At 43.3% G+C, this 23,670-nt stretch overlaps 1 protein-coding gene across 1 annotated transcript in view; it reads right to left on the bottom strand.

Annotated features, from left to right (window-relative positions):
• Window positions 1–1,323: 1,323 nt before the first annotated feature.
• LOC106577169 (zinc finger CCHC domain-containing protein 24) overlaps window positions 1,324–23,670 on the bottom strand; it is a 78,113-nt gene continuing 55,766 nt past the window's right edge. The window contains exons 3-4 of the mRNA XM_014154985.3: window positions 16,351–16,515; window positions 1,324–7,716 (exon numbers count right to left, since the gene is read on the bottom strand). Coding sequence (XP_014010460.1) covers window positions 7,603–7,716; window positions 16,351–16,515 — 279 coding nt within the window. The 3' untranslated portion in view covers window positions 1,324–7,602. The remainder of the gene's footprint in view (window positions 7,717–16,350; window positions 16,516–23,670) is intronic.

The following is a 23,670-nucleotide window of genomic DNA, read 5'->3' as shown; positions in this document are numbered from 1 at the left end:
AAGTTTAAGCTATTTGGAATTTTGTGTCCAAGCCTGTGCATGGAAACTTGGCTTTGCAGACCACGTCCAGTGCGATAGCCCTACTCATGCGAAACAATAACATGTTTACAATCATTAAAAGCAATGAAGTTCTTCTTGTATCACACACTTCTCTAAAATCAACCCAAATACAGGGGCGCAACTTTGGTTTTTAGAAGTAAGGGGGCCATCATTTTAATATATATATTTTTTTATCCAGTCAGATAAACACCCTACCCGACCGCTCGGAGGTGTCTGCATGATCCTAAAGCACACCGTTGCTTTGTTTTGTATCACATTTCAATGCTAAAACTGGGGGGGGAACAAAAATGATATTTCAGAATGTGGGGGGGACATGTCCCTCCCGTCCCCAGTGAAAGTTGTGCCCCTCCTCAAATGTATAGTATATTTTGAAGCGAGCATGAATGTGTGCTCTGGTCTAGTCTGTAGGCTTAGTTAAAAAACCTATCCACAGCTTTAGTAAAACTGTTTTCTTATTTATTCTCTATTTTCTCATTTAGAGTACATGATTCACAGAAACAACATTTGGAGAAAAATGTTTTCTAAGTACAGAGATAAAAGCCTTCTAAACCTAAATTACATTGTAATAGTAAACATGTTTAAGTAAAATTCTTGAAATAAACCAGTCACTTTTCCTACCTCTGTGTCTCCCTGGTATTTCCCATACTAAGTTAGTCTGAACTAGAATAGGAAGTCCACCATCGCTCAGAGTGACAACAGCTCCCTGAGGCATCTTCCTCCTTCCTCCAACCAGCGACCCTCAGCAGTGCAGACCTGTGTTAAAATATTATTTGAAATAATTTAAAATACTTTATCTGTGCTTTATTGAGCTTGCCTGGTTTAATGGACCAATCATTCACATCACAATCAATCCACTCCGTTCAGTCTTATGTCAGGGAGAAAACCTGCAGATGTACTTTAAATACTGAAGGAAATGTACAGTACATTTAGGCCATGTCCAGAAACAACTGGTGTGATGTGTGTGATCTGATTTCTCTTCGCCGTAACATATGGACAATAAAGCTTTATTGTTGTATTGTAGCCCCTAATCCTAATCCCTGTGTAGATCTGAGAGGATTGGATAGGTGTATTTAAGCAATATGGTAAAATTCTATCTGAGAGGATTGGATAGCTGTATTTAAGCAATATGGTGAAATTCTATCTAGTTCATCAGTGGGTAAGGCACAGTACACAATTGTGTGTAGGTGTTCCAGTTGGTTGAACCCCTACCTAGGAAGGAATATAAAACATTTAACAATGCACCGAAATAACACAATCCAGATATTTCCAATTCAACATTTATTTTATTCATCACAACACCTAATAGTACTAAAGCACTAAAGTCATTTTTTGTTTTTCTAACTAACGAATAAGGCACATTTTGGAATGCCGTTTCATGGACGTGATGCAACAGAAGTGTTCTTTTCTGTTTCCACAACAACCTCCCAGTCATCATCCTAACTCACTCACACCAATTCGACTATAGCATTACAATCTCAAAATGTTACATACATCAAAGAACATAAACATCAATGTCTAATTGACCACATAAGTGTTAAAACAGCACATTCAGTCAGTATGTATTAATTGGTATACACTATCAGTCAATTATACATTTTTATGACTAGTAACAATCAATTAGATGTTGTTGAGAATGCTAAGAGACTAAAGTGTGTCCCAAATGGAACCCTATTTCCGCCATAAGTGCGTCCCAAATGGAACCCTATTTTCTCCATAGTGTACTGCTTTTGATCAGAGCCCTCTATGGGCCCAGGTCGGAAGTAGTGCACTATAAAGGGAATAGGGTGCCATTTGGCGCACATCCTATGTAGCCCACTACGTTACTGTGCTAAAATTAAATACATTGCACAAAGTAATACTTATTTTTCCATTTAAAAGCAAAACACATGCACATGCAAATTCTACAATAGTGTTTTGTCTCACACACTTGCTTAACAGAAGTAAATTACACTCTCTGTACTAAACTATGAATAAAAACATAACATTTCAGAGAAGTGCCTTGTAGCTGCTTTGAGCAAACTACAACTCACAGTTGAATGTGCATATACAGTGGAGAGTATCAGTCACTAGGATGTAACAAAAAGATATATTCTGCATGTTAACAGTGTTATTGCGTAACCTAGTAAGATCTTAATCAATTATATAGAACTTGAATAACAAAACATTGGTAATTATGTCTGCCATTTTCTTAATAAGGTAATACTCGTAATACAACATGAATGCATGCTACTCAAAGGACACAAATGGCAACTCATAGGCATATTAGTTAAAGCACTTGGGTATCATTCTGGGTTATTTAATACTGATGATAACATTTCTAAACACAAAACAAAACAAATAAAAAACAAAATGGCTTATCATTGAGTAAAGGGTATTAATAATTATGTACCAACTTTGTTTAATAGTAATCTATGTAGACATCAATATTTCCTTCTTAGTATAACTTTGTTGCGTATTTTATACAAAAAAGTGTTGTAAAAACTCTTTCCATAAATATTTCTGTAGGATAAACCCCTCAGATCATTGTAAAACATCAATGAAAAACTCAAAGCTTTATTTGTCTCAAAGCTTTATATAGGCCCTTTTTCACATAGAAAGCTTCAAAGCTGCATAACATTTCAGATCTAAGATCCTTTAAGATGATGGCCATCTAATATATACATAAAACAGTCATTTGCTAAATATATTTTTCTGGGAAAAATAACTCTTGGATTGTTTTCTTTAGCAAATTGCTTAGAAAAATGTAACATCTATAAAGGTTTTTTCCAAAATACACATCTTTCATAGAAAATAACAAATCCATACTGAAAATGATCTAGAAAAGTCAAGTATATGTAAATTCAGGACAAAAAACACATCTGAAAAAGTATTTGTATACTGTATGTTTAAAATGCATAACACAATGTATTAACTGCTTCCATTAGCTCTTATTATGCCATCTCAAACACATGGCTTCTTCTTCACAAACTTCTCTGGATGGAATCAGACTATCCTCCAAAAATATCTCAGCTGATTTTTTTCTTATATTCTTCAAGATATTTCTTATATTCTTAAGGATATTCTTATCATTGTATTCCTTAAAAGTCAGAGCACTCATAAGCCTACTGTGTATCGATTTTGATCAGTATTAGCACTTTCGGTTTAGTTGGCTAATACCCAAGCTAATGGAAACGGCTAATGGAAACATATACTGATACACTGCTGTTGTGAGGCGAATAAAGCCTAGACCAGAATATATGGTAATGTTTGGATAGCAGCAGTGTTCTGCTCAGTTGTAGTGAAAATATAGAATTGATCCCAACGTTATGTGGGGAGAAAATAATAATCTACTATGACCTGTAGTCAATGAATGAAACCCCTGTGTATCAATACACGATTCACATCAAATATGGTCGACTATTCTTTCCTTCCAAGCCCCTTTTTGTTCAGATGATAATAATAAAATTTCCATAGAATGGCTATGCTACATCTCCCAACCACTATATATACACCTCTACCTACATGTACATATTACCTCAACTAACCGGTGCCCCCGCACATTGACTCTGTACCGGTACCCCCTGTATATAGTCTCGCTATTGTTATTTTTACTGCTGCTCTTTAATTACTTGTTACTTTTATTTATTATTCTTATCCATGTTTTTTTTAACTGCATTGTTGGTTAGGGGCTCGTAAGTAAGCATTTCACTGTAAGGTCTACACCTGTTGTATTCGGCGCATGTGACTAATAACATTTGATTTGATTTGATTTCTAGCCTAATATTTAATGAGTAGGCTCCTATCCTGTAACCTGGTTCCAGATGTGATTGTGCTGTGACAATGACTATAGGAGTTGGCAAGAAAGCACCAACAAATCTGGAACCAGGCTTCACCTCCCCACAAACATGTAACTAACACCAACTGAGTGTGATGGTCCAAGTTGTAACAAATTATGCTTAATGCATTGTTCTGTATCCACACATTGAATGAAAGATTACAGACCAAGCTCATACTTGTGTGTGTTGAATCAATCAATAAGTCATAAACAGACTATCTCAAAAAGCGAATGGCTGGGATTCAACCCGATCGCGGGTTATAGGCATTGCAGTTTATAAAGGCAATGTTCCCTTGTTCGCAGAGATCCCATTCACAATAAACGCTGCATATGTCGGCTCAATCGGAAATGGCCTTTAAAAGCCACAAACCATATAACCCGCGATCGTATTGAATCCCGGCCAAAGTTAAAAGAACGAGGATGAGGTCTACAGCTTTTAGTGCAAACCTCATTCACATTAGTGTACTGACTACAAAATAACATTGTTGTTGATTCCATGACAACAGACAACAGTGTGTGTGATTTTTGCCAGATGCTTTAGTTACTGCGTCCAAACTCAACAAAATGGTGTCGAGGAAAACATTAGCCAGTTCTCATTGCTAATGGGGTAATAGTATTGTTTTCCCATATGTATTCACATCTTGAACCGGCATCAGACTTGGCAAAACACTACCTAACTGTTACTTCTAGCCATGAGTTAATTACAGCTCCAAACTAAGTTCAATTCTCCTCTTTATTCATTTTCCGTCCAATTTTTCTAAATAATTATTCTCTTTTTACAAGGCACTAGTACTTTTCGGATAATATAAAATATACAACTATGAATTCAACCTTTATAGAGCCATTAAACACATTCTAAATATTGGAGAAGCCAATGCGTGTGATTTGAAAAATACACCTCCACTTTGAAAAGTGGTAGCAAACTTCAACTATACTCACAAAATAACAATGTTCCAAAAGTGTCAATAGCCTTCATTGCTAAGATACAACTATACCCACTGTTACAAAATGTTGGATCAAAAATATTCTTCACTCTAGGTCCTCCAACTATGAAGTTGAAAGTATAGACCTATATCTTTGTAAACAGAGGTAATGGTTAGTTACGTCTCTTCTATTAAAGACACGATTTAACGTTTAAATCATGATAGGATGTGGAATCAAACACACAGAAACATAAACTTAATCCATCACCACACTTACAAAACGTCCTCTGATAAAATACAAATGTCCATTTTGTTACAAGATAACATTTCCACTTTTCCACTTCGTTCTACTTTACCAACCATTATAGCAATCTTACCTCCATCCATCCATCTCTCTTTCCCCAGACATCATTTACTGCTGTCACTTGTTTGACACATTATGAAGGGGTTAAACCCCTTGGAAACAGATATTAGCAAGATTCACTGTTATATTTCTAGGTCAAACTGTCTTAAAGTAGTGTTACAAGATTGCAACAGCTCTATTGGTCAGCTGTGTGTCCTACAAAAGATTGCAACAGCTCTATTGGTCAGCTGTGTGTCCTACAAAAGATTGCAACAATTTGCAATTGCAATATGGATATTATAAAACCACTTTGAAATGTATAATGAGTACTTCTCTATATACCATTTCAAATACCAGTTCTAATCAACTATGCCAATCTCCCGGCATCCTACACCAAATAGATTAGTTGTAAATGCTAGCCAGAAATAACAATGCTGAAGTCGAGTCCTTAATAAGAATATTGGTTGCATACATACAGTGCAGCACGGAATTACTTTTCAAGAAACTCATTACAAAAATAAAATTATTGTTTGGAAGTAAACTGTCAAATTAGGTAGGGAAAAAAGACTACAGCATTGCCGATAGATTGAACCTAACACTTAAAAGTCTAAATATGAAGGGGATATTGGCTAAGAGAAACTAGATATCCAGCCTTTATCATCACAGAAACTGCTGTTATTGCATAGTTGCCTTTTGACAGGCAAATGTTAAAATCTTGTCAATTCGATGAATACCTAAACTCTACTTTCATTGCCGATGTAAACGCACAGCTTGTTTAATACGAAACATCAACGTTATTATCACTGTACTACACCTAAACGAAGAATGACTCTATCTCAACCTACAGTCGTTTCTAAAGACAAGTGGAAGCAGTTACACAATAATACTTTGATATACAAACATACACACATACATATAGTATACATATAGTATACATATAGTATATATACATATATATGTCCCAGTTTAAATCAATAAAAAATTGCACAACAGACAAGCAGACGACAAATAATAAATACGCCACATGTAACATGTAAGCCAGGGATGTTTGGTACGGTATCCCTCAGTTAATCAATCAATAATCAATTCATAATAAATTCACAGTTATTTATGTATAAGTTGACCTTTGACCCAGACATTGCCCCCGACATTGACCCCTTGACCCCGACTTGAGCCCATGACGATAGTTACATTAGCATCACTAGAAGGCCTGTCTGTCTGTTTTAATGCTCCCCACACACTTCACTTAACAGGGAAAATTAAGGCAGAACTCTTCTGTAAACACAAAACCAACAGACTCCCAAAGTGAGGGAATAAAACCCCAAGGGGTGGACAATACTGTCAGTGACAACAATATCATATTATACACACATTGGATGTCGGTTACATGGTTTTTAGGCTAGGGTACACAAGGCCACAAGGCCCTGTCAGGGCTGAGGTTTATCCTTGCACAGTTCTTCGATCAGTTTCTCCCATGCCCTTACCATTAGGAAAAGGACAGGAATTGTGCTTAGTGACAAACCTCTGCAAAATAAGGTTTACCAGCTAATTCAGAGATGGGAGGTGATGGGGGAGGGAGAGGGGAGGGAGAGGTGATGGGGAGAGAGAAGGGAGGGAGAGGTGATGGGAGAGAGAAGGGAGGAGAGATGATGGGGAGGGAGAAGTGATGGGGAGAGAGGAGAGGGAGAGGTGATGGGGAGAGAGAAGGGAGGAGAGGTGATGGGGAGAGAGAAGGGAGGAGAGGTGATGGGGAGAGAGGAGAGGGAGAGGTGATGGGGAGAGAGAAGGGAGGAGAGGTGATGGGGAGAGAGAAGGGAGGAGAGGTGATGGGGAGGGAGAAGTGATGGGGAGAGAGGGGAGGGAGAGGTGATGGGGAGGGAGGGGAGGGAGAGGTGATGGGGAGAGAGAAGGTAGGGAGAGGTGATGGGGAGAGGGGAGGTAGAGGTGATGAGGGGGAAGGTAGAGGTGATGAGGGGAGGGAGAGGTGATGGGGAGGGGGAGGTGATAGGAGAGGTAGAGGTGATGGGGGAGAGGAGAGGAGAGGGAGAGGTGATGGGGGAGAGTGGAGGGAGAGGTGATGGGGAGAGGGGAGGTAGAAGTGATGGAGGGGAGAGGGGAGGGAGAGGTGATGGGGAGAGGGGAGGCAGAGGTGATGGAGGGAGTGGTGATGGGGAGAGGAGAGTTAGAGGTGATGGGGGAGAGGGGAGGGAGAGGTGATGGGGGAGAGGGGAGGTGAGGTGGAGAGGGGAGAGAGGGTGGGAAAGGATGAGAAGGAGGGGGGGCAAGGGAGGCAGTATTGGTGAGGACAATGAGGTTCCGCTCTTTCCCCTGGAGGGGGAAGAGGCAAATGGGAAGGCAGTACAGAAGGGTTGCTAGGTTTCTCTCTGACAGAGGAGGAGAAGAGGGACATGAAATGGTTCCTCTCTTTTTGAGGAAATTGGAGGGTTCAGGTTAGTAAGGTATTATTGCACTCGTCGGCAGTAGTAGCCCAGGACTTTGCATTTCTCACACAGGTGCTGAGGGTGCTCCTTACTCTGGTCTGAGACGTCCAGGCCATCAGGCTTCTCCAACGGACGCTAATGGGGGGAGGAGGGATAGAAGGATGAGACGGAAGTAGGAAGATGGAGAGGGAAAGAGGAAGGGGGAGAGAGGGTAGAGAAAGAGGGATGAGAGACAGGGAGGGAGGTAGAGAAAGAGAGGTGAGAGAGTCATCACATACAAGTATACACACTATAGAAACAGTTTGTTATACTAAAGTGTTTGCTATGGTGCTAACATGGCAGGGGAACACAGTTCTGTTCTAAATTGGGTGCTAACCACACACTGACAATTCAACACACACACATACCAAGCCTTCTATCTGCCAGCAGATTGTTTGGGTACTACTCAAACCAGCTCTGTTGTATCCCACATTCTCAGTGATTTTGCCACAAGAACTAACCCTGAATGTTTTCAGACCTGGAGTCAGTGTACTTTGTGTTATTGGTTTCAGAGCTGTGGCAAACAACCTTAACAGATCTCCCTCTCTCTCTCACTCACACAATATAATTACAGAGGCTGTGTCCAAAATGGTACCCTGTTCCTTATGTAGTGCACTACTTTTGATTAGAGCCTTATGGGCGCCATTTGGGACATAGACTCTCACTCTAACATGGCACACAGTATAATTACAGAAAGAGGTCCAAGGCACATGTTTGCTGATACAAACCTGCATGAAAATACCAGCTACACCACTGAGAATAATCGCTTTCTTGGAAAGGCTATGGAGGACAACAGAGGGTATCGTTCAGCGCCAACGGTTTGTTGGATGTCAATCACATACATTACTCTGCAATCATTTACTTTCCCACCCATTGTTCTTACAGAGTTTATTTTATAATACTGTTATTGTTTCCAGACAGATGGTCTCAGACTTATTCTTTAACTTGTCAAAACCAGAGCTCGTATTCATAAAGCATCTCTGATCTAAAGTCAGTTTTGCCATTTAGATCACAATGATTAAGATTATATGGACAGAGCGGACCTGATCCTAGATCAGAATTCCTACTCTGAGACGCTTTATAAATATGGGCCCAGGTTGCCAAGGACCAGCGCAAGGAGACAATGCAGCCAACCTTCACCTTGACTGTCTGCCACTAGTTCAAAAACGAACTGATAACAACATGAAATACGTATCAAACATACCCACAATGTTAGGTTTGGCTGCCAAAATGTGATGTACAGTACTTGATGACTAAAAGTATATGTTTCATAGGAGAAAGGATCTGGTATTTAAACATCTTGGGTTTTAGACTGAAGGACTGTATATTTAGTTAATGGATAAACATGTTTTTCATTCCAGAGACAGATTCTGTCCGGCCATAGATATCCTGTCTTAAAGTCATGAAATGTGAAAACTATAGAAGCAAATCTAGAAGACTATAGAGCAAATATAGGATCTAGAAGACTATAGAACAGATAGAGGTTATAGAAGACTATAGAGCAGATAGAAGTTCTAGAAGACTATAGAAGACTATAGAGCAGATAGAGGATCTAGAAGACTATAGAAGACTATAGAGCAGATAGAGGTTCTAGAAGACTATAGAAGACTATAGAGCAGATAGAGTATCCAGAAGACTATAGAACAGATAGGAGATCTAGAAGACTATAGAATATAGAACAGATAGAGGATCTAAAAGACTATAGAACAGATAGAGTATCCAGAAGACTATAGAAGACTATAGAACAGATAGAGTATCCAGAAGACTATAGAACAGATAGGAGATCTAGAAGACTATAGAATATAGAACAGATAGAGGATCTAGAAGACTATAGAACAGATAGAGTATCCAGAAGACTATATAACAGATAGGAGATCTAGAAGACTATAGAATATAGAACAGATAGAGGATCTAGAAGACTATAGAACAGATAGAGTATCCAGAAGACTATAGAACAGATAGAGTATCCAGAAGACTATAGAACAGATAGGAGATCTAGAAGACTAGAATACTATAGAGTAGATAGAGGATCTAGACAACTATAGAACAGATAGAGGTTCTAGAAGACTATAAAAGACTATAGAGCAGATAGAGGATCCAGAAGACTAAAGAAGACTATAGAACAGATAGAAGTTCTAAAAGATTATAGAGCAGATAGGGGATCTAGAAGACTAAAGAAGACTATAGAACAGATAGAAGTTCTAAAAGATTATAGAGCAGATAGGGGATCTAGAAGACTAGAATACTATAGAGCAGATAGAAGTTCTAAAAGATTATAGAGCAGATAGGGGATCTAGAAGACTAAAGAAGACTATAGAACAGATAGAAGTTCTAAAAGATTATTGAGCAGATAGGGGATCTAGAAGACTAAAGAACACTATAGAACAGATAGAAGTTCTAAAAGATTATAGAGCAGATAGGGGATCTAGAAGACTAGAATACTATAGAGCAGATAGAAGTTCTAAAAGATTATAGAGCAGATAGGGGATATAGAAGACTAGAATACTGTAGAACAGATAGAAGTTCTAAAAGATTATAGAGCAGATAGGGGATCTAGAAGACTAAAGAAGACTATAGAGCAGATAGAAGTTCTAAAAGATTATAGAGCAGATAGAGGATCTAGAAGACTAAAGAAGACTATAGAACAGATAGAAGTTCTAAAAGATTATAGAGCATATAGGGGATCTAGAAGACTAGAATACTATAGAGCAGATAGAGGGTCTAGACGACTATAGAACAGATAGAGGTTCTAGAAGACTATAGAGCAGAAAGAGGTTCTAGAAGACTATAAAAGACTATAGAGCAGATAGAGGCTATAAAAGACTATAGAATGAATAGAGGTTATAGAAGCCTGCTTATAATTTATTTAGTGTTTTTTTACATTGTTCCAAACGGTCAGAGTAATTATATTGTAATCTAACAGCACCTGTTTGGCACACACAGGCTTGATATGCACACAGCGCTTGCTCCTGATATAGAACAGATATAAGTTATAGAAGACTGTAGAAGACTATAGAACAGATAGAGGTTATAGAAGACTATAGAACAGATAGAGGTTATAGAAGACTGTAGAAGACTATAGAACAGATAGAGGTTATAGAAGACTATAGAGCAGATAGAGGTTATAGAAGACTATAGAACAGATAGAGGTTATAGAAGACTATAGAAGACTATAGAAGACTATAGAACAGATAGAGGTTATAGAAGACTATAGAAGACTATAGAACAGATAGAGGTTATAGAAGACTATAGAAGATAGAGGTTATAGAAGACTATAGAACAGATAGAGGTTATAGAAGACTATAGAGCAGATAGAGGTTATAGAAGACTGTACAAGACAATAGAACAGATAGAGGTTATAGAAGACTATAGAAGACAATAGAACAGATAGAGGTTATAGAATACTATAGAAGACAATAGAACAGATAGAGGTTATAGAGGACTATAGAAGACTATAGAGCAGATAGAGGTTATAGAAGACTATAGAAGACTATAGAACAGATAGAGGTTATAGAAGACTATAGAAGACTATAGAACAGATAGAGGTTATAGAAGACTATAGAAGACTATAGAACAGATAGAGGTTATAGAAGACTATAGAGCAGGTAGAGGTTATAGAAGACTGTAGAAGACTATAGAGCAGATAGAGGTTATAGAAGACTATAGAAGACTATAGAGCAGATAGAGGTTATAGAAGACTATAGAGCAGATAGAGGTTATAGAAGACTGTAGAAGACTATAGAGCAGATGGAGGTTATAGAAGACTATAGAACAGATAGAGGTTATAGAAGACTATAAAAAAGATAGAGGCCATAGAAGACTATGTAGCAAATAGAGGTTATAGAAGACTATAGAAGACTGTAGAACAGATAGATGTTATAGAAGACTGTAGAAGACTGTAGAAGACTATAGAGCGGATAGAGGTAATAGAAGACTATAGAAGATATATGTAACTCATCTGTGATTGTTAATCTGATTGTTTCCCTCTGACTCGTGGGACGGTAATGGTCTGCCTGGCATTAATGTAGTACAGTATACGATGCTATTGTGAAGGTCAGGACTCAGGTCAGGATACTTTTTTTTTTACCTCAGCACCTAACAGAAACTGTTGAGGACTTGAAGACTTGCAGTAAAGCAAATCTGGGAATCAGATACCAATGTCGGAGAATAAGAAAAATATACAATGTTAAAGTCCTTTCCCTCAGTCCTTTCTGTTAGAGCCAAGCTCTCTCTCTCTCTGTGTGTGTGTGGGGGTGTGTGTGTGTGTGTGTGTGTGTGTGTGTGTGTGTGTGTGTGTGTGTGTGTGTGTGTTGTACAGTACGTGGGGGTTAGCTGTCCATTCTCAAACGCTGACATGGGGAAACATGTGAAGTGGGTGAGATTGCAAATGTGTGGAATTTGCCCGCAAGTGTGGTTCTAGCCACAACACCGCGCGCGCGCACGCGCACACACACGCACACGCACGCACACGCACACACACACACACACACACACACACACACACACACACACACACACACACACACACACACACACACACACACACACACACACACACACACACACACACACACACACACACACACACACACACACACACACACACACACACACACAGAAAGAGAGGGAAAAGAAAAGAGCATGCTTTTCCCACCAGCTAGTTCCATTGAACAGAGACTTTTCTCTGCCGTTTTGGTGAGAATAATCACTGTGACTGCTGCCCTTTCATCGTGACGTGATACTTTCGCATCATCCATTTGATCTGGGGAAGTCGCCTGATATTACTTGAAGCATTCAATCATTGACGTACAGTTAGTTATCTGTATGTCTATTTTGTTGTTGTGACCGTAACCATAGCTACAGTATAGCAGAACCTTCAATGCAATTGAAGAATGGATGAAGAGCCATGCAAATTATTGCTGCACATCCAAACCCAAAGCAACAAGCAACTCCTAACCCCTAAGCCCTATCCCCTAAGGCCTATCCCCTAAGGCCTATCCCCTAAGCGTTATCCCCTAGCTCCTATGGCCTATGCACTTGCACAGATCAAAGAGGATTAGGTAGTTATACTATGTCATCATCCCAAATTACATCCTATCCCCTATATAGTGCACTGCTTTTGACCAGGGCCCATAGGGCTTTGGACAAAAGTAGTGCACTATAATCGTTATTGAAAATATAACCCTCTCAGATTTCAAAAAGTTCAAGAATTGTGGGTAGGGACTAGAGGTCAATTTGCGAACAAAGTGGTCACCTCGCCACTTGGTGGGATGGGGCTGGAGAAATGCAATCCCAGGTTGCCCTTTAATATCAGAATCTAAAATGGCGCCGGAGAGGAAGGCAGACGTTTTACGTGCCCCCAACCCATTGTGTTTTTTCATTCGTCTATTTGTGTTGTTTGTAACTTAGTTTTTTTAACTTATTTTGTACATAATGTTGCCAACCGTCTCTTATGACTGAAAATAACTCCTAGACATCAGGACTGCGATTACTCACCACGGACTGGCAGAATCTTTTTTGTTCCATTAATGAGTCTGACTAGTCCGACGCGAAGGATATACTTCTTTCTCGGGAACAGGCCCAGATCCCCGTCATTTGCGTAAAGAGGAAGCTGAGAAAAAGGGGCCAGAGGGCGGGCTGCCTTCTGAGAATTCGTAGGAGATCGAATAAACTCAAATTTCCTTCCATTCTGCTAGTAAGTGTGCAATCTTTGGAGAGTAAAATCGATGACCTACGCGGAAGATTAAACTACCAACTGGACATTAAAAACTGTAATATCTTATGCTTCACAGAGTCGTGGCTGAACGACGACATTATCAACATACAGCTGGCTGGTTATACGCTGTACCGGCAGGATATAATAGCGGCGTCTGGTAAGACAAGGGGCGGCGGATTATGTATTTTTGTAAATAACAGTTAGTGCAAGATATCTAAAAAAGTCTCGAGCTATTGCTCGCCTGAGGTAGATTATCTCGTGATAAGCTGTAGACCACACTATCTACCTAGAGAGTTTTCGTCTCTATTTTTCATAGCTGTTTACATACCACCACAGCCAGAAGCTGGCACTAAGACAGCATTGAATGAGCTGTATTCCGCCATAAGCAAACAAGAAAATGCTCACCCAGAGGCGGCGCTCCTGGTGGCCGGGGACTTTAATGCAGGGAAACTTAAATCCGTTTTACCAAATTTCTATCAGCATGTTAAATGTGCAACCAGAGGGACAAAAACACCTTTACTCCACACACAGAGATGCATACAAAGCTCTCCCTCACCCTCCATTTGGCAAATCTGACCATAATTCTATCCTCCTGATTCCTGCTTACAAGCTACAATTAAAGCAGAAACCACCAGTGACTAGTTAAATAAAGAAGTGGTCGGATGAAGCAGATGGTAAGCTACAGGACTGTTTTGCAAGCACAGAGTGGAATATGTTCCGGGATTCCTCCGATGGCATTGAGGAGTACACCACATCAGTTATTGGCTTCATCAATAAGTGCATCAATGACGTCGTCCCCACAGTGACCGCACGTACATACCCCAACAAGAAGCCATGGATTACAGGCAACATCCGCACTGAGCTAAAGGCTAGAGCTGACGCTTTCAAGGAGCAGGACTCTAACCCTTGAAGCTTATAAGAAATCCCGCTATTCCCTCCGACGAACCATCAAACAGGCAAAGCATCAATACAGGACTAAGATCGAATCGTACTACACCGGCTCTGATGCTCATCAGATGTGACAGGGCATACAAACCATTACAGACTACTTAGGGAAGCACAGCCGAGAGCTGCCCAGTGACACGAGCCTACCAGACGAGCTAAACTACTTCTATGCTTGCTTCGAGGCAAATAACACTGAAAGATGCATGAGAGCACCAGCTGTTCCCGGAGGACTGTGTGATCACACTCTCCGCAGCCGATGTGAGTAAGACCTTTAAACAGCTCAACATTCACAAGGCCGCAGGGCCAGACAGATTACCAGGACGTGTACCGCGAGCATGCGCTGACCAACTGGCAAGTGTCCTCACTGACATTTTCAACCTCTCCCTGTCCTAGTCTGTAATACCAACATGTTATAAGCAGACCACCATAGTGCCTGTGCCCAAGAACACTAAGGTAACCTGCCTAAATGACTACCGACCCGTAGCACTCATGTCTGTAGCCATGAAGTGCTTGAAAGGCTGGTCATGGCTCACATCAACACCATTATCCCAGATTATCCCAGACAACGACGAGACAGCCTATAGGGAAGAGGTCAGAGACCTGGCCGTGTGGTGCCAGGACAACAACCTCTCCCTCAACGTGATCAAGACAAAGGAGATGATTGTGGACTACAGGAAAAAGAGGACCGAGCACGCCCTCATTCTCATCGACGGGGCTGCAGTGGAGCAGGTTGAGAGCTCAAGTTCCTTGGTGTCCACATCACCAACAAATGAACATGGTTCAAGCACACCAAGACAGTCACACCAAGACAGAGGGCACGACAAAACCTATTCCCCCTCAGGAGACTGAAAAGACTTGGTATGGGTCCTCAGATCCTCAAAAGGTTCTACAGCTCCTCCATCGAGAGCAACCTGACTGGTTGCAAATTGTCAAAGACTCCAGCCACCCGAGTCATAGACTGTTCTCTCTGCTACCGCACGGCAAGCGGTACCGGAGCGCCAAGTCTAGGTCCAAGAGGCTTCAAAACAGCTTCTACCTCCAAGCCATAAGAATCCTGAACATCTAATCAAATGGCCACCCAGACTATTTGCATTGCCCCCCTCCCCTCTTTTACACCGCTGCTGCTCTCTATTGTTATCATCTATGCATAGCCACTTTAATAACTCTACCTACATGTACATATTACCCTAACTGACCGGTGCCCCCGCACATTGACTCTGTACCAGTGCCCCCATGTATATAGTCTCGCTATTGTTATTTTACTGCTGCTCTTTAATTACTTGTTACTTTTATTTCTTATTCTTATCCGTATTTTAGATTTTTTTTAAACTGCATTGTTGGTTAGGGGCTCGTAAGTAAGCATTTCCCTATATAGTGCACTACTTTTGACCAGGGCCCAGTGCCACTATGTCAGGAACAGGGTGCCATTTCGTAACTAGAAATTACATGTAATTTGTTGCACTGGGGATAATAGACACAGAATTCTGTCAAAACCTACCTTTTCCCTCTCAACTCAATAAGCAAAACATTTACACTTTTTAAAGTTAATTTAATTAAGGATTATTTCATGGCAGGGGGTCACATATTTGGACAATTACTTATAACATCTACACTGAACAAAAATATAAACGCAACATGCAATAGTTTCAAAGATTTTACTGAGTTACAGTTCATATAAGGAAATCAGTCAATTGAAATAAATGCCTCAGTTTACATGCTCTCCCTTCCAAACCCTGACTACAGAGGTTGAGGTGGCGTAGCGTCAAAACCATATTCTGAGTGTGTTGTAATAATGATTAAGAACACACTGCATATTTAGTCACAACATACAAGATCGCCTATCAACCTACCCCTGAATTAAATAAATATTAAAAAGAAACCTTGAATCTCTTTTTTGAGTGCGGACCAGCTACACAATTTTGGAATTCTATCACAAACATACATACATACACACACATACACAGAGCTCACGAGCGCACACACACACCCACATAAATGCAGACACAGAAACATGCACACACACACACAAACACACACGCAGACACACGAACACACACATGTTGTCCTACCTGCTTGTGTGGGTAGACGTTGATGTGGCACTTGATACATTCTTGTCCCATGTTGGCCCAGGAGTTGCCACTCATCCACTTCCTCTTACACTTGGGACATTTGTACTCTCCAAAACACCTCTTCTTCCCCTGGTACGGAGTTAGACCCTCGCCTTTAGGCCTTGCCTGGGATTACAAGACAGAGAGGTTTAGATGGTAGTTTAAGCTATATCAACTGGGCTAAATTCAGTATACAGAAGGTCCCTGAAACAGATAGTGAGAACCCAAAAGAGACAACAAAGACTGATGCAAAAAGTGAACTTTACCCATGCTACCCTTTGTCTTTCCTGATTTGTTATTTTGGGTGGTGTGTGCATGTCATACAGTATTTTCCTATGCATATTGTAACACTGAATGAATTGAGAAACTGAGACTGAGTGAGGAGAAGGCTTTTTGGCCTTCATACATGCACTCTGTCAAACACACACAACACACACACTCCGTCAGCAATGAAATAAGGCTCACGAGAGGCCAATATCCCTGGGAGGGGCTCTTACTCATCATACTGAGTATATACTGCTTGCATCCCAAATGGCACCCTATTCTCTATATAGTGCACTACTTTTGACCAGAGTCCATATGGCTCTGTAGTGCACTATGTAGGGAATAGGGTGCCATTTGGGACACAGCCCCATACTGGCAGTGGTTCATCTAGGCCTGGCCACTACAACAGCAACAAGGAGTAAAAGTTAAAAAAAATTCCCCTAGTGTCACATATAAAAGAACGATTGATGTCATTACGGGGATAAATCACCACACGTGCATACGTCCTGCCAAAACTAACCAATTAGGGGGCTTGACTGGCATTGGCTAAACTCCCAGTGGCTGACAGTTGATGCGTTTGGTTTATGTCACGTTAGAATCTGAACCCCACCCATCAGACGCAAATCACCTTGTACTAAAACCTACTGTAGCCTAATAAAACACACACTGCTCTCAACGATCCCTATGAATGCACAGTCCAGCACTAGCACACCTGATTCAACTAGTCAACTAATCAGGATGGTGGAGAGCTGTGTAGGGTGGTAGAGAGAGGTGTATGGTGATGGAGAGGTGTGTAGGGTGGTGGAGTGGTGTGTAGGGTGGTAGAGAGGTGTGTATGGTGATGGAGAGGTGTGTAGGGTGGTGGCGTGGTGTGTAGGGTGATGGAGAGATGTGTAGGGTGATGGAGAGATGTATAGGGTGGTGGAGAGATGTATAGGGTGGTGGAGAGGTGTATAGGACGGCAGAGAGGTGTGTATGTTGATGGAGAGGTGTGTAGGGTGGTGGAGAGATGTATTGGGTGGTGGAGAGGTGTGTAGGGTGGTGGAGAGGTGTGTAGGGTGGTGGAGAGGTGTGTATGGTGATGGAGAGGTGTGTATGGTGGTGGAGAGGTGTATAGGGTGGTGGAGAGCTGTGTATGGTGGTGGAGAGGTGTATAGGGTGGTGGAGAGGTGTGTATGGTGGTGGAGAGATGTGTAGGGTGGTGGAGAGGTGGAGAGGTGTGTAGGGTGGTGGAGAGGTGTGTAGGGTCATGGAGAGGTGTATAGGGTGGTGGAGAGGTGTGTAGGGTGGTGGAGAGGTGTGTAGAGGTGTGTAGGGTGGTGGAGAGGTGTGTAGGGTGGTGGAGAGATGTATTGGGTGGTGGAGAGGTGTGTAGGGTGGTAGAGAGGTGTGTAGGATGATGGAGAGGTGTGTAGGGTGGTAGAGAGGTGTGTAGGGTGGTGGAGAGGTGTGTAGGGTGATGGAGAGGTGTCTAGGGTGATGGAGAGGTGTGTAGGGTGGTAGAGAGGTGTGTAGGGTGATGGAGAGGTGTGTATGGTGATGGAGAGGTGTGTAGGGTGGTAGAGAGGTGTGTAGGGTGGTGGAGAGGTGTGTAGGGTGGTGGAGATGTGTGTAGGGTGGTGGAGAGGTGTGTATGGTGATGGAGAGGTGTGTAGGGTGGTGGAGAGGTGTGTAGGGTGGTAGAGAGGTGTGTAGGGTGATGGAGAGATGTATAGGGTGGTGGAGAGATGTATAGGGTGGTGGAGAGGTGTATAGGGCGGCAGAGAGGTGTGTATGTTGATGGAGAGGTGTGTAGGGTGGTGGAGAGATGTATTGGGTGGTGGAGAGGTGTGTAGGGTGGTGGAGAGGTGTGTATGGTGGTGGAGAGGTGTATAGGGTGGTGGAGAGCTGTGTATGGTGGTGGAGAGGTGTATAGGGTGGTGGAGAGGTGTGTATGGTGGTGGAGAGGTGTGTAGGGTGGTGGAGATGTGGAGAGGTGTGTAGGGTGGTGGAGAGGTGTGTAGGGTGATGGAGAGGTGTATAGGGTGGTGGAGAGGTGTGTAGGGTGGTGGAGAGGTGTGTAGAGGTGTGTAGGGTGGTGGAGAGGTGTGTAGGGTGGTGGAGAGATGTATTGGGTGGTGGAGAGGTGTGTAGGGTGATGGAGAGGTGTGTAGGGTGGTAGAGAGGTGTGTAGGGTGGTAGAGAGGTGTGTAGGGTGGTAGAGAGGTGTGTAGGGTGGTGGGGAGGTGTGTAGGGTGGTGGGGAGGTGTGTAGGGTGGTAGAGAGGTGTGTAGGGTGGTGGAGAGGTGTGTATGGTGATGGAGAGGTGTGTAGGGTGGTGGGGAGGTGTGTAGGGTGGTGGAGAGGTGTGTATGGTGGTGGAGAGGTGTATAGGGTGGTGGAGAGGTGTGTAGGGTGGTAGAGAGGTGTGTAGGGTGGTGGAGAGGTGTGTATGGTGATGGAGAGGTGTGTAGGGTGGTGGAGAGGTGTGTATGGTGATGGAGAGGTGTGTAGGGTGGTGGAGAGGTGTATAGGGCGGTAGAGAGTTGTGTAGGGCGGTAGAGAGCTGTGTAGGGCGGCAGAGAGGTGTGTAGGGTGGTGGAGAGGTGTATGGGGCAGCAGAGAGGTGTGTATGGTGATGGAGAGGTGTGTAGGGCGGTAGAGAGGTGTGTAGGGTGGTGGAGAGGTGTATGGGGCAGCAGAGAGGTGTGTATGGTGATGGAGAGGTGTGTTGGGTGGTGGAGAGGTGTATAGGGTGGTAGAGAGCTGTGTAGGGTGGTGGACATTTTACATTTTAGTCATTTAGCAGATGCTCTTATCCAGAGCGACTTACAGTAGTGAATGCATACATTTCATTTCATGCATTTGTTTTTTGTACTGGCCCCCGTGGGAATCAAACCCACAACCCTGGCGTTGCACACACCATGCTGGCGTTGCAAACACCATGCTCTACCAACTGAGCCACAGGGAAGACCTATGGAGAGTTGGAGAGGTGTGTAGGGTGATGGAGAGGTGTGTAGGGTGATGGAGAGGTGTGTAGGGTGATGGAGAGGTGTGTAGGGTGGTGGAGAGGTGTGTATGGTGATGGAGAGGTGTGTAGGGTGGTGGAGAGGTGTGTAGGGTGGTGGAGAGGTGTGTAGGGTGGTGGAGAGGTGTGTAGGGTGATGGAGAGGTGTGTAGGGTGATGGAGAGGTGTGTAGGGTGATGGAGAGCTGTGTATGGTGATGGAGAGGTGTGTAGGGTGGTGGAGAGGTGTGTAGGGTGGTGGAGAGGTGTGTAGGGTGGTAGAGAGGTGTGTAGGGTGGTGGAGAGGTGTGTATGGTGGTGGAGAGGTGTGTATGGTGATGGAGAGGTGTGTAGGGTGGTGGAGAGGTGTGTAGGGTGGTGGGGAGGTGTGTATGGTGATGGAGAGGTGGAGGGGGGGAGGGTGTTGGGTGGGGAGAGGTGGAGAGGTGTGTAGGGTGGTGGAGAGGTGTGTAGGGTGGTGGAGAGGTGGAGAGGTGTGTAGGGTGGTAGAGAGGTGTGTAAGGTGGTGGAGAGGTGTGTATGGTGATGGAGAGGTGTGTATTGTGATGGAGAGGTGTGTAGGGTGGTAGAGAGGTGTGTAGGGTGGTGGAGAGGTGTGTATGGTGATGGAGAGGTGTGTAGGGTGGTGGAGAGGTGTATAGGGTGGTGGGGAGGTGTGTAGGGTGGTGGAGAGGTGTGTAGGGTGGTAGAGAGGTGTATAGGGTGGTGGGGAGGTGTGTAGGGTGGTGGAGAGGTGTGTAGGGTGGTAGAGAGGTGTATAGGGTGGTGGAGAGGTGGAGAGGTGTGTAGGGTGGTGGGGAGGTGTGTAGGGTGGTGGAGAGGTGTGTAGGGTGGTAGAGAGGTGTATAGGGTGGAGGAGAGGTGTGTTGGGTGGTGGAGAGGTGTGTGTGCGTGCGTGCGTGCCTGCGTCCATGCATGTGTGCACGTGTGTGTGTATGTGGAGGAGTTTAGGGGGTTGAGAGAGGTGTAGGATGTGTACCCTTGCTTCTGTCTGTCTGTTCATCTAGTGTGAGTAATGTGAAGCCTAATCATCAACATCTGGCACCGTCTAAACCTTCGCCAGCACCTTGCGTCATTTAGGACGAGCAGCCAAGGCCACACTATGATAGGCTGTTACTGTCCAGCAGCTCACTATGATAGGCTGTTACTGTCCAGCAGCTCACTATGATAGGCTGTTACTGTCCAGCAGCTCACTATGATAGGCTGTTACTGTCCAGCAGCTCACTATGATAGGCTGTTACTGTCCAGCAGCTCACTATGATAGGCTGTTACCGTCCAGCAGTTTAACAACAACATGACCTTAACAGTGTCAACACAACATCCCCCTGTGACAGTGAGGGAGAGAGAGGGAGAGGAAGAAGGAGAGGGAGAGAGGGAGAGGAAGAAGGAGAGGGAGAGAGAGGGAGAGGAAGAAGGAGAGGGAGAGAGAGGGAGAGAGAGAGAAGAAGAAGGAGAGGGAGAGAGAGGGAGAGAGAGAGGAAGAAGGAGAGGGAGAGAGAGAGAGGAAGAAGGAGAGAGGGAGAGAGAGAGAGGAAGAAGGAGAGGGCGAGAGAGGGAGAGAGAGAGAGCGAAAAGCTGGAAACAGTGACATGGCCGGGCTCTTAGACCAGCACACAATCCATACGCATTATAAGACGACGCTCTGACGCAATCACAAAGCTATCATGATGACAACAATGTCATGGTGACACGTTATTTGGACAATTCCCTTCAAGATGATCTAACTATGGGATGTTTTAACTTAGCAAGCAGAGACTGTCAGAGATTTCGAAAGAAATGTGTTAATTGTAATCTGTTACTTGCAATACCTATTTTTACTGCTAGGGAGGCTGAAGATTCCTGGGCCATATCAAACATCTCAGAGTAGGAGTGCTGATTTAGGATCCTGTCTTCTCTGTCCATGTTATCAATGAAATCTAAAAGGCAAAACTAAGCAAATATCAGCATTCCTAATTTGAGATGCTTTGTGAATACTCCTCTCCTCTCCTGACCAGAACGTCACTAGTTATCTGTCAATGCTCCATTCAGTAGATTGTTCCTGCTTCTACTCTGCACATAGTAGACTGTTCCTCCTTCTACTCTCTACATAGTAAACTCATCCTCCTTCTACTCTCCATCCAGTAGACTGACCCTCCTACTCTCCATGCAGTAGACTGTTCCTGCTTCTACTCTCCACATAGTAGACTCATCCTCCTTCTACTCCCCATGCAGTAGACTGACCCTCCTTCTATTCTCCATTCAGTAGACTCATCCTCCTTCTACTCTCCATGCAGTAGATTGATCCTCCTTCTACTCCCCATCCAGTAGACAGATCCTCCTTCTACTCTCCATGCAGTAGGATTGATCCTCCTTCTACTCCCCATGCAGTAGATTGATCCTCCTTCTACTCCCCCATGCAGTAGACTGATCCTCCCTCTACTATCCATCCAGTAGACTCATCCTCCTTCTACTCCCCACGCAGTAGAATGATCCTCCTTCTACTCCCCATGCAGTAGACTGATCCTCCTTCTACTCCCCATGCAGTAGACTGATCCTCCTTCTACTCCCCATGCAGTAGACTGATCCTCCTTTTACTCCCCATGCAGTAGATTGATCCTCCTTCTTCTCCCCATGCAGTAGACTGATCCTCCTTCTACTATCCATGCAGTAGACTGATCCTCAGTCTACTATCCATCCAGTAGACAGATCCTCCTTCTACTCCCCATGCAGTAGAGTGATCCTCCTTCTACTCCCCATGCAGTAGATTGATCCTCCTTCTACTCCCCATGCAGTAGACTGATCCTCCTTCTACTATCCATGCAGTAGACTGATCCTCCCTCTACTATCCATCCAGTAGACTCATCCTCCTTCTACTCTCCATGCATTAGACTGATCCTCCTTCTACTCTCCATCCAGTAGACTGATCCTCCTTCTACTCCCGCAGGTGCAGCGAGACTGATCCTCCTTCTTTTCTCCATGCAGTAGACTGATCCTCCTTCTACTCTCCATGCAGAGCTGTAGCTCTAGCTCTGTCTCTATCTCTGGCTATGTACTGCTATGTACTGCTTATGAATGCATTATGTATGGCTTATGAATGTGAAAATCCCTGTGCAGGTTCTTAATTGAACATCATATAATTCCTGCTCCTCATCAGTCCTCAGTGTCCATGCAGTAGAGTAGACTTCCTCTATTCTCAATGTAGCTCTGTGTCTGTAGCTCTGTCTGTAGCTCGCTCTGTCTCTCTCTCTCTGTCTGTCTCTGTCTATCTCTCTCTCTGTCTCTCTGCCTCTGTCTGTCTCTATATCTCTCTCTCTGTCTCTCTGCCTCTGTCTGTCTCTATATCTCTGTCTCTGTAGCTCTCTGCCTCTATAGCTCTCTGTCTCTGTAGCTCTGTTTCTGTCTCTGGAGCTCTGTCTCTGTAGCTCTCTGTCTCTGTAGCTCTGTTTCTGTCTCTGTAGCTCTGTCTCTGTAGCTCTGTCTCTGTAGCTCTGTCTCTGTAGCTCTGTCTCTGTAGTTCTGTATCTGTCTCTGTAGCTCTGTCTCTGTAGTTCTGTATCTGTCTCTGTAGCTCTGTCTCTGTAGCTCTGTCTCTGTAGCTCTGTCTCTGTAGCTCTGTATCTGTAGCTCTGTAGTTCTGTATCTGTAGTTCTGTATCAGTCTCTGTAGTTCTGTATCTGTAGTTCTGTATCTGTCTCTGTAGCTCTGTCTCTGTAGTTCTGTATCTGTCTCTGTAGTTCTGTATCTGTCTCTGTAGTTCTGTATCTGTCTCTGTAGTTCTGTATCTGTCTCTGTAGTTCTGTATCTGTCTCTGTAGTTCTGTCTCTGTAGTTCTGTATCTGTCTCTATAGCTCTATCTCTGTAGTTCTGTATCTGTCTCTATAGTTCTGTCTCTGTAGTTCTCTCTGTCTCTGTAGCTCTGTCTCTGTAGTTCTGTATCTGTCTCTGTAGCTCTGTCTCTGTAGCTCTGTATCTGTCTCTGTAGCTCTGTCTCTGTAGCTCTGTCTCTGTAGTTCTGTATCTGTCTCTGTAGTT

The sequence above is a fragment of the Salmo salar genome, chromosome 18, assembly GCF_965601325.2.
Source record: "Salmo salar chromosome 18, fSalSal1, whole genome shotgun sequence".
Taxonomy (NCBI): Eukaryota; Metazoa; Chordata; class Actinopteri; order Salmoniformes; family Salmonidae; genus Salmo; species Salmo salar.
This window is presented reverse-complemented; position numbering and strand designations above follow the sequence as displayed.